The 12,024-nt window shown below is 36.8% G+C and overlaps 2 protein-coding genes across 2 annotated transcripts; both read left to right on the top strand.

The window, feature by feature from the left end:
* The first annotated feature begins 1,305 nt into the window (after window positions 1-1,305).
* LOC133863037 (probable receptor-like protein kinase At5g24010) lies at window positions 1,306-4,275 on the top strand. The gene has a single exon (XM_062299008.1). The coding sequence runs from the start codon at window positions 1,587-1,589 to the stop codon at window positions 4,131-4,133; it is 2,547 nt and encodes an 848-aa protein (XP_062154992.1). The 5' UTR covers window positions 1,306-1,586; the 3' UTR covers window positions 4,134-4,275.
* Window positions 4,276-10,800: 6,525 nt separating this feature from the next.
* LOC133864233 (F-box protein GID2-like) lies at window positions 10,801-11,730 on the top strand. The gene has a single exon (XM_062300518.1). The coding sequence runs from the start codon at window positions 11,098-11,100 to the stop codon at window positions 11,614-11,616; it is 519 nt and encodes a 172-aa protein (XP_062156502.1). The 5' UTR covers window positions 10,801-11,097; the 3' UTR covers window positions 11,617-11,730.
* Window positions 11,731-12,024: the final 294 nt, after the last annotated feature.

Here is a 12,024-nt window from a genome sequence, read left to right on the forward strand (position 1 = left end):
TTGCTTCTTGTTCTTACTTAATACTTATTTTGTTAATTTGGAAGAACTAGGGATCCTAGGACTCTTTGTCAAACACAAAGTTTGGATTAATTCTTTGATACTTTTTATTCAAGCGTTCATCTCTTTAAATAGATAACGTAACCTTCGTAGGATTAAAGTACAGCTCGCCACACTCCTATCATACCTCAACAAGCGTGGATAAACATTCACTTAAACTTATCTATTAGGAAGAAGCAACATAGAACTCAAACTAATCTAATAGAAAGGATAACATAAAACTCAAAATAACCTAATAGGAAGCAATAACATAAGACTGCATATATATATATATATATATAACATGCAAATAATTTATCCACCTTAGAGAAAAAATCCTAATTATATATACTTAAATAAACCTAGCTAGACTCATTAGACTAGTCCTGCCATACTTCCTTGTCCATTGCCACGTCCATATCATAACAGTCTTCTGCCCCTTGAGTACGTTAACGCGTTCGGCCCACAACATGAAATAATGCATTCAACTATTTCCCCAACCTATATAATAATAATACAAACAAAGGTTAGAGGACTCCTTACAAAAGTCAAACCTCGATAATTATCTGTTTTTACATATATTCACCCAAATGCAATGATTAGATTTTGAAGTGAACTTCTCCACGACCAGGGAAGCAGAAAATAATTTTTGAGGCTTATTGCGGCGGTCTGGAATTTCGCCCTTGAAACTAGTAAGAGTCGACTTGACAAGTGAGATCAGATGCGCGCAACAGCATCACCTCCAACAACCCCAGAAAGATCCTTAATTAATGGGGTGCCCATATTCTTATCAACCAATCCTTGCTTATATAAGTTTTTGTACCAAATAGAATATGTGCATTGCGTATCATTATTATCATCCTTCTACTTTTGAAAGTGGCGTCTAATTAAGTGTGAAATTGTTGACAAAAAATTGTTATTATCTTCCAAAATCCAAATAGGGGCCCCATTTGACAACCCTTTTCCTCATATTAGTGGTGAATTTTATTTAGTGGTAGTAAGAACCGATTAATGTGACATAAAGTAAAAAAAATTTATATACAAAAAAAAATTGTATTATAATGAGTTATTTATTTATTTGAATAATAATAAAAAGTTATTGATGTGATATAAAAAATGAAAAAAGTTATTATATTTTAAAATAAAAATGTAATTTTTATCATTGTGTTCAACCCCTCCTGCTTGCTCCAAACTGGCCGCCGGAGTTTACTGCTATATATAGCTATTCTCTTCCAGACACAAAATGATATTCAGTGCTTTTGGACAGTTCAAACTTTCTAAATATCAATAGATGTTTTTGGCTTAATTGCAGCCTATTGAAACCCCGAAATTGTCCTCAACTGTATGCGCACGGTTATTTATGAGTTGGCTCAGACTTTTCGTATTGGAAAATTATCACGGATGGTCCATAATTCAGCTTCAAAGTCCACTAGATCGAAGACCTATTCTGAGTCTTCCTCCTACAAGATTTCTGTCTTCATTCAAGGTCCACAATTGTCAGATAAGCATTGCCCTGACTGAGAGGAAGCAAAGCTGTATCCGCCATATTCATGGAAAAGCTTCAGCTCCACAAGATCCATATCCCTCTATTTCCACTTCTTCTTTTTCTCCTTCACTTCTTTTCCCTTCAGTTTCTGTCTTTGGCTGCTTACACTCCCCCAACCAAGTACTTCATCAACTGTGGTTCAGATACCAACGTGAACGCCGCCCTCCGGAATTTCGTCGGGGACTCGAATTCCAGTGACTTGATTTCCACTTCCGTTTCCCTTACAGGGCAAAGCAGCCCCGTGAAAGACAGCAACCCGTCCCCAGGCGCATCACTGCTCTATCAGACAGCAAGAATTTTCCGACATAACTCTGCGTATGAGTTCAACATCGAAGACCCTGGTACCTATTTTGTACGTCTCCATTTCTTTGCTTTCTCCTCCCCAAGTACTCTGACTAATCTCTCCACAGCTCTTTTTGACGTGTCGGCATCTGGGTTTTCTTTGTTGCTTAATTTCACTCCCGAAAACAATAGCAACTCCCCTATACTAAAGGAATTCTTACTCACCATCAATTCTCGAAAATTCAAATTGTACTTTGTTCCTCGAGGATCATCTTTTGCATTTATAAATGCCATAGAAGTCTTCCTTGCCCCTCCTGATCTCATCGTTGATGATGCCCAACATGTTAGTCCTGCAGGATTAAGTAACAATAACTACAAGGGTGTGCTCTCGAAGACTTTACAGAGCATTTACAGGATCAACGTTGGAGGCCCTACACTCACACCAGATAATGAATTGCTATGGAGAAACTGGGTTCCGGACAATGGGTATATCTATAATCCAAGCGCTGCCGTCGATGCCCCAATTCACTCCGGTAGGCCTAATTACCAGGGAAGCGTCACTGAATATACTGCCCCAGATCTGGTCTACCAGACTGCAAAAGAGATGAATATAATTAATTCTAGCAGTCAATCCAATCTTTTCAACATAACATGGTCTTTTAATGTTACGAAGAGTGCTGTACATCTCGTTCGATTTCACTTCTGCGACATTATTAGTACATCACTTGCCACTCTGACATTCAATCTTTATATTTATGGTAACTTCAGTAAGAAGATCGATTCCTATGAACATGCTAACCAGTTAGCTGAACCTTTTTATCTCGATTTTGTGGTTGATTCTGATGAATCTGGATTTATGAATATCAGTATAGGCCCTCGGACAGATTCTGATCAGATAAATGCCTTTCTGAATGGGCTGGAAATAAAGGAGATACTGACGAATAATTCAGGTTCAGTTCCTACAGTGAGCGCGCCCAAGAATAACCATGTTTCTCTTGTAGTTGGTTCGGTTATTGGAGGGTTGGTTCTAATCTGCATTTTGGCGGTTGTACTCTCTTTGGTTTTCAAAAGCAGGAAGCCGAAGCCTGCTGAAAATTCAGACTGGTCACCAGTACCTGTATTTGGAGGAGGGAGTTCTCACAGCAGGGTGACAGAGGGAACCGTAAATGGCTCCCTTGGCGCCAATTTGAATCTCGGGTTGAAGATGCCTTTTGCCGAAATTCAATCTGTGACAAACAACTTCGATAAGAAATTACTGATTGGTAAGGGTGGTTTTGGGATTGTCTATAGAGGAACTTTGAGGGATGGCAAGAAAGTTGCCGTGAAACGGAGTGAGCCCGGGTCAAACCAAGGCCTTCCGGAATTCCAAACGGAGATCATGATTCTGTCCAAAATTCGCCACCGCAATCTTGTTCAACTGATTGGGTATTGCGACGAGAGGTCGGAGATGATTCTTGTCTATGAGTTCATGGAAAAAGGGACTTTAAGGGATCATCTATACGCTTCTGACAAGCCTCGTTTGCCTTGGAAGCAAAGGCTTGAAATTTGCATTGGTGCAGCAAGGGGTCTTCAATACCTCCACAAAGGTTCAGCAGGGGGCACCATCCACCGTGATGTTAAGTCCACCAACATCTTACTTGATGAGAATCTTGTCGCTAAGGTTGCCGACTTCGGCCTTTCGAAAACAGGTCCTCTGGATGAAACCCATGTCAGCACAGTTGTCAAAGGCACTTTTGGTTATCTCGATCCCGAGTATTTTAAGACCCAACAGTTGACAGAAAAATCTGATGTATACTCATTTGGCGTTGTTCTTCTTGAGGTGCTGTGTGCAAGGCCCCCAATAGATCCAATGCTTCAAAGAGAGCAGGTGAATTTAGCGGAATGGGCAATGATACGCAAGAAGAAAGGGTTGCTTGAAGAGATTATCGATCCTTTGGTGAAGGGTCAGATTGATCCCAACTCCCTAAGAAAATTCATCGAGACAACAGAGAAATGCTTACAAGAAAGTGGTACTGATCGGCCTAATATGTCTGATGTTCTATGGGACTTGGAATATACGTTACAGCTTCAGCAAAATGCAATGGGGAGAGAGCCTCATGAGGACAGCATGACCAATTCCTCAGTAGCATTCGTGATGCCCAATGTTCAGCGGTTTCCTTCGATTAGCATGTCGTTTGAGAGAGATGATACGCCTATTCTTATGGATGATAGCTCCTACGTTAAAGCGAGTGAAGTCTTCTCCCAGATGAGAATTGATGATGCTAGATAATTATATTTGGTTGTTTCTCTTAGTTCTCTAGCCTCTACAAACTATGTTAGCTATGCCTTTGTGAACTTCATAATTTGTTTTTTGGGTTGTAATATTATCGCTAGCTGCTTCTAATTGTGAATATCTGTTGTAATTTGGACTACTTTTCCCTTGCATTGTTTAGACAGTATTTGACTTTGTTTCCTCCCAAATCACAAACTAGATTTGCCTGCTACTTCTGGTTGCCTGTGCAAGGGAAACTCCCTGCCCTAGGCCCAGAGAGACTGAAAGTAAAGTGGGAGATGATGTAGAAATTTATAATAAAATGTAAGAAAGAGATGAAGCAGATTTTGAGAACAAAGAGAAAAAGTGAGAGAAAGACAAGGACATTTGAGGTAGTTCCACCTTAGACGCTTACCTACATTGTAGGTAATATCTAATAAAGCCAAAATGAAAAATCATTGGTTATTACATTGCTCAGAACAATGCATTGGATTATATCCTATCATATACTCTAACGCAAAAGATATTTTATCCTACCTTCTTCCATTTATAATAAAAGTTTTTTATTTTTTTAATGGAATAGTCATTTCACGTACTAAATATACTCTAAAACTTTGAAAATTCAGGCTAACAAAGTGATATGTCTTGTCTTGATTTGTTGATTTTTTCATTCCTGTACAGAACTTTGTTGGAGGGCAAGCTTGGCTCAGCTGCTCCATGAGGCTGTCCTTAAAGGATAAGTCATTGAACTTTTTTTTTTTGGGGGGGGGGGGGTGTTTAGGATTTATGGGTTTTTTAGGGTTTTTTATTTCAGGTGAAAAATATGAATTATAACCAAATTCATGCTCGTGGGAAATGGCAGAGTTAGAGTAGGGTGAGAGGGGGCAAACACTCCCTTCGAAGGGAATTTGGATTCTCTCCATTTAGTTATAAAGTAAAGACATAGTTGTTATTTCACATTCTATGAAAATGTTAAAAAACAACTATACCCCCTACTTTATAACTACTCCCTTTTTTTTTTTTTCAGAGAAGAAAAAAATTTAAAAAAAAAACTTTTTTATTTTGTATTTAACCCTTTTTTAAGTTTTGTGTTTTTTTTTTTAAACACACTCCAGAATTTTTTTGGGAGTTTAGGGGCTAAAAAGTCACAACACACGTAACTTACATTCTGTCCAAAAAGATGAAAAAAAAAATAATAATAATAATAATAAATAAATTAAAAATTTATCGGATGGGCTAAATTTTTATCGTTGTTTTTAAAATCATGTTGAATCAAAATTAAATAGTGATTCATCTCAAATTCAATAATAATTTTAAAAAAACCACATAAACTTTGGAAAAATAGAAATAAAGTACTAATTAATATATATGAGTCCAATATGCGCTAAATAGAATTCCAAATTTCATAGTCGATCTCACCTATAACAATGGACAAAGGAACCGAATAGTTTAAGTGAATGGGTACACTTGTCATTTTATTTCATTTTTTTGAACAAATTTGCGCCTCCAATGAACAGGAGAGGATCCAAATGCTTTATGGTCTTCCCCCAATTGAGAAAATTTCACATTCACAACGCTGATGACCTGTTTAAAAAGTGGGAAAGAGAGGAAACAAAAAGAGGGGAAAAAAAGTGAAAAATCAAAAATAAAAGTATGTTCCTCAACTGAATGCCGATGGACGTACATATTCTTTGAGGTCTAAATCAGTAAATCACTCTTATAATTATTATATGTAAAGGTGGGAATCTCGGAATGTCCTTACCACGAAAAAAAAAAAAAAAAGAAATAAAGAAAACTTTGCATAATTAAGTTTCTGGTATTTTCGACTTGATTGGCTATTTATTTTGAGAATTATGGACAGAATGTTGAGGAACTACTATATACATGAACTGGCGTCTGCCTAGCTAGCCCACCCAGCCTAAAGGTTCAGCTTTCTACTGTAAAAGAATGGAATTCATGTAATTTTCCTTGGCACTTTTTGGCATGGACATACTTTTATTCAACAAGCTCAAGGAATAATTAAGAAAAATATCGCTGCTTTTCTACATGTAGAAGAAAATATACTACCTAATAAATAAGATTACATTACTTGGAGAGAAAGTAATGTTTTACTCTTGCCAAATGAACATATATACTCTATTCTTGCCAAAATGAGCTGCATGTCTTACCAATTGAGCTTGATGATAACATTGAGATTTGATTCTCATAATCTCGAGAGTTCGCACGGCATTCGCTCGAGAGAGCATGTTCTCGATCAGCTGCTTCATAGCGTTGAGTACGAAAAAATTTGCGCGGCGCTCGCTTGAACTAACTCTTCAAAATGAGTTGATATCTATCTACAATTGCATGGAAGTTGGCCCTTTTACTTTGGAGTGGCAAACTGTGGTTACCTTCCAAAATCACAGACCAACTTTGACAGAATCAATGAAAGGTGTTTCATTATATTGATCGATGACAAATGCCTAGTCGTCTAAATTTGCTACGATACATAATTTACAAATAAGAGTGTGACACAAGAAAAGAAGCAGGGGAAATTCGAGACAGAGTGAGTGAGCTGAGATGCCTAGTGGCCAGAGCCTTTCCTGCTGGGTCCAGATGCCAACGTAGTAAAGACTTGATCCCTCACCAAAACCCGACCAGTACCCACGTTGTTGGGAGGTTTAGAAAACGAAGCTTTTCTTACGGTTTCACTTTCTCCCCCATGATCAACAGCCTCAGGATGATTATGATCAGTACTCTCGCTCGTGGTCATCGCCTCCGGTCGATGAAGGGGCCGACCATCAACCAGGCACGGGTGTGCAAGTGCAAGCGCAAGCATGATGATGATCAAGAGCAGCAGAAGTAGACGCAAGTGCCTCATTGTCGATGTTCTCGAGTTGTTTTCCGTGACCCCCATGTTTGATCGATCACTCCTTCAAATATATTCTCTCAAACAAATTAAAAGGATGGAGCAGAAGAGATTGTTTGGAATCTCCATTTCATAAGCTAAGGGGATGGTTTGGGTGGCCAAGGACTAAGGACGGTGGGTGACTTTTTGGCAAATGGGGAATTAAAGTGGGCGTTTGACTCACTTTTCCCATTAGTAATGAGGCGTGGAGATTGCAAGTGAATCCCAATAACGCTTTCCACATTAGCCTTTGTACAAATTTCGACTTTTAGAGCGGATGCTTGACCAATTTGGTGAGTTAGCTCCAGGGATCCGACCAATATTTGCCTTATTGCGTGCTTTCAGTTCTCAAGGTCGGTACCAGAAATGAAATTGGGTGGTCGAAACCGACCTTAATTATAGGGTCCTTACCAACAACTCTTGGCTTCTTTCCATGACTTTGGGTGCGTTTCACATTGCAATTTCGTAGACAAAAAATACAATTTTAAATCAAATAGCAGAAAATAAATCGTCTGAAATTACGTTTTTAAAAAAATCAAATTTGAAAAATCAAATTTTCAGCCTTTTCAAATCACATGCAATGAGATGGTTTTTTTTTAAAAAAAAAAAACGCGCAATTTTAAAAGCTAAACTGTGATTGTGCCGAATGCTTAATTACGTTTTTAAATCGCACATTTTAAAATTGTTAATTTTTAATTTGCATTTACTGAAATTGCAATCCTAAACGGACCTTTAACTTCATATCATGATATCAATATTACAAAAGATATTGACTTGACTTATAACTTGTAAATGATGATTTAACATGGTATTAGACAAGGTCGGTTCAGTGGCCAGGTCACCGTTTAAGGCCCTAATTTATAAACCCATTGAAATCATCAATGGGTTGAAGTCGATCTTTCAATGGTTACACAGTTCTACGTACGTACAAGAAGTTGATTTCACGAAGTCCGTATCAGAATTGTATTTGGGATTATTTTTATCTTTGTTTTATTCTTATCTGTTAGTCATTATCGAATATATTAAGTGGTGTATTGTAAACTAAACGCAAATGAATGAAGTATTTTTGTTAAAGCTTTAAGCTATTGAGATGAGATTTCATTTCAGAGGTGTGACTCAACTTTTCTTTGATGATGAGACCAGGGATGGAATTGGAATTTTTTATCTAGATAGGCCTAATTTATTTTTGAAAAAATTTCACTTATAACTTCTGATCTTTCATCACTTTTGTAATTATGGTACCCATATTTAAAAAGTGTCAATTAATGGTATTTATCTTTCAATTATTTCAATTTCAAAATTCCGTTAGAATTTTTCATTAAACCTTATTCAAATTTCCATAATACCCCTCCCTTTTTTTTAAAAAAAAAAAAATGTAAGGATTTAGAAGTTAGTAAGAATTTAACGGAATTTTTAAAAATATCCATGTCTGTATCTTTGAAAAATTTTATAATTTTTTTTTTAAAAAAGAAAAAAACAGGAGTATTTGAAAATTTTAATAGAATTTAACGAAAAATTATAATGGATGGTTGAAATTTAAAAAATTGAAAGATGGATACCCTAAATTAATACTTTTTAAAAATGGATATCCTAATTGTAAAAGTGATGAAAAATCAGGAGTTATATATGAAATTCTCCCTTTATTTTTAGTAGAAGTCAAGTCTAGTTTTTAAGCCTAAAAATACATATGTATTTAACTTTAAAAAAGAAAAAAGAAAAAAAGAGGAGCCTGTCTACATGGGTCCATCCCTGAACGAGACTCTACCAAAAACTTCGTTATTAGTAGGTGAAACTCTGACCAATATCTATTGTCTTCATTTGTCTGCGTCAAACGTACGTGAGGGGTATTACAATATCAATTAAATTATTAAATAATATTATTTTATATCGACTTAAACTTTTAGAACAAAGAATTATTTAAGAGGAGGCATATGCCAAATGCAAGTAGAAGATATTTTTTTGAGTTTCCTTCTCCTTCCACAAACCAGTTAATGAAGCAACGGTGCCAGCAAACTAGAATGTCACAATATAACAAGAATCCAAATTTGATGGATCTGAGGAAAAGAGCAGATGGGTGTAGCACTCTCATCGTCTTCTAGTGAAAGGGAATCATCAGATCGATAGGAGATAACAAAAATAAATAAATAAAAATTCCTTTGAGATGGAGGAAAAGGTTGGAGGAGTTTCTTCGTGTCAAGCAAGTGATACTCCTTTTTTTTTCTCGGCTCAAGCATTTCTTTCAGACTCAATAATGTTACTTTGGGGGAATGAGAATCGACAAAACAAGCAGTCTAAGATTCAGTCAATAAACAAATTAATATCTTGTGTTTTAGGGGGACGATCGAATATATTTTACTTTTCGAATCAATAATTTTTAAATGTTGACCGCTTCCACGGTTCCAGCTATGCCCTCCATGCATTTCTCATTGGCCAGTAACTAGCTACTTGTCGTTGTGGGCCGGGCAACCTTGGACGAAGCTTTTGGGTATGTTCTCTATCTAAAAATGTAACTCCGGCCTCTACAAGCATCTCTAGCTAGGAGCTAAAATATCTATGGAAAAATCTTTACTTTCTTTTAAATATTAATTTTTTTCTTGTTTTTAGAAATATTAATAGAATTTAACAAAAAAATTCTAACATAGGGTTAAAATTGAAAAAAAGAAAAGAAAATTGAATACCATAAACTAACACTTTTTTAAAATTTGGGTACCTCTTTGCAAAAGTGATAAAAATTTAAAAATTATAAGTGAAATTTTTTCTTCTTTTTTTTTTTAACAATAACAAATCCAAAACTTGTTTGACACTAAAACAGTTTCCCTATTTCTCATTTCATTCCCTATATGTAGGGAAAACTCCTAAAAAATCAATTTTGGTTTCATAAATTAAAGAAACACCAAGGGAACCAAAAGTTATACCTTACATCTAGGGAATTGAAGTAAAAGTGATTCTCTTAACATTATTTTAATATAAAAAACTTTATTTTTCTTCTCCTTCCTCTAACATTTATTTGAAACAATATTTAAATAATTTCTCTTTCATCTTAACATTTAATTTAAATAACATTTAAATGATATAAGGAAAAGATAAGGAAAGAATCAGAAGATATTATAGAGAACATTTAAATAATGAAGTAAAAAATGGTTTAATTTTCTAAAATGATAAAAAATTTAAGGGAAACTGCTACTGTTCTTACGCATAAGTAGAATGAGATGGAAATATAGTTTATAACATTACTTTATCAATAATCAATAATGTGACACGTTATAACCAATATTTGGACCGACTGAACTTGTTCAAATTTCCTCAAAAAAAAAAAAGACTGAAAAGGGCCTTATGGGAAACAACAGCCGAGCCCATTTTTGGTTTCATGTAAGACTAACATGACCACCCCAGAAGCCCAACGTTCTTGGCCCAAAATATTGGAGTAGGCTTTTGAAACCACTCGGCCACTCTTTGTTTAACATTGAGGCCGCACCAGGTTGGGATTACTCTTTATTTTTTCTTTTTTCAATTTTTTTGTTTTTTTTTTTTTTAAAATGCTCATGGCGATGATCCCAACCGTTAATCATTGATCTAACCGTTAGTATCATCTGGTGCATCCACAACTACAGCGGAGCTTAATGAAACGCCTAAATAAGTGGTATCGTATTAATTTATTCAATTTGATGACGTGTACGAGCAGTCTCAACCATTGAGCCAAGAGCTGGTCCGGGGAAAATATTGCAACTCGTGGGAAGCAAAAGACCGAGAACAAAAAGCTAGGGCGATGCTACACCTTGGCCTTAAAAGAGGAATCTTAGGATTTTCGCTAGGCGCCATTCAGAAAGCTACACATTTTACTCAACAGGAGGCAGCATCTTTTCGCTGTGTCTTCCTCCACCATTGCGAAAAGTAGCTTTGCGTGTAAAGAAGCTTAAACAATGAATAATGGCGACAAAAGCCTGGTCTGGCCTTGGAGACTTTGAATCTTATTCGCTGTAATTTTGTTTTAATCCCTGCAATGAACGGCACGCAAGCCATTTCAGTCAAACACCCTTTCTGAATACAGAGCTACAAGGGAGAGACTTCAATATTCCTCGCGGCTGTGATCGGAAAATGAAGCGACCACTCCACTCCGGTAACCTCTCCGGCGACGAGATAACAAAGAAAACAAAGCTCGTAGTCGTAGAAGAAGAAGAAGAGCGCGAAGAGAGTGCGTTGGTGAACCTAGACGACGATTTACTCTTCGAGGTACTGAAGCACGTGGATGAGCGCACGCTGGCCACGGCGGCGTGCGTTAGCAAGCGGTGGAGGAACACGGCGCACGACGAGAGGCTCTGGGAGATGCTCTGCACGCGCCACTGGGCTAACACCGGGTGCGCCAGCGACCAGCTACGCACGGTGGTCCTCGCCCTCGGAGGCTTCCGTCGTCTCCACGCGTCCTTTCTCTGGCCGCTCCTCAAGACCAGGACGACGTCGTTGTCGCACTCTCTGTCCACGACGTCGTTTCCGCCGAAGAAGGGGTGTAGGCGGTGGGGCAAAGACGAGGTTCATCTCTCGCTGTCGCTGCTGTCCATTCGGTACTATGAGAAGATGGATTTCAGTTACAAAGGTTGTACGAATAGAAAATGTTAACTATGTCTCTAAGATTTTCATTTTTTTTTTTTTTTTTTTGTTAATTCTCGGATTTTTGTTTCAATTTTTGTCTTCTTTAATACCCTTACGACCTAATGTGATGGATATTGTGTTCGCATGGGAATTGGTTTCTCTTCTCTTTTCTTTTCTTTTTTTTCCTTCCAAAATAACATGAGAATTTTCTTGGCACGAGGAGGTGATATATGATGACTGATGAGTGTTAGGATTCTACCTTGTGCCATTTCTCTAACTTTTCCAAACCTATCAAATTAGGGTATTTAAGTTTTTAAACATTTCAATTACATGTACTTTATTAAGATTTGAGGAAAAAAAATTACTAAAATTTAATTATTGGTGAGAATTTATCGGAGAAATATTTTGATTTTGGTTAGTAGAGACAATCTGCTT

The sequence above is a fragment of the Alnus glutinosa genome, chromosome 3, assembly GCF_958979055.1.
Source record: "Alnus glutinosa chromosome 3, dhAlnGlut1.1, whole genome shotgun sequence".
Lineage (NCBI taxonomy): Eukaryota > Viridiplantae > Streptophyta > Magnoliopsida > Fagales > Betulaceae > Alnus > Alnus glutinosa.

Excerpts from the sequence above, each read along its gene's own strand:
- LOC133863037 (XM_062299008.1), top strand. The coding sequence starts at position 1,587 with ATGGAAAAGCTTCAGCTCCACAAGATCCATATCCCTCTATTTCCACTT.
- LOC133864233 (XM_062300518.1), top strand. The coding sequence starts at position 11,098 with ATGAAGCGACCACTCCACTCCGGTAACCTCTCCGGCGACGAGATAACA.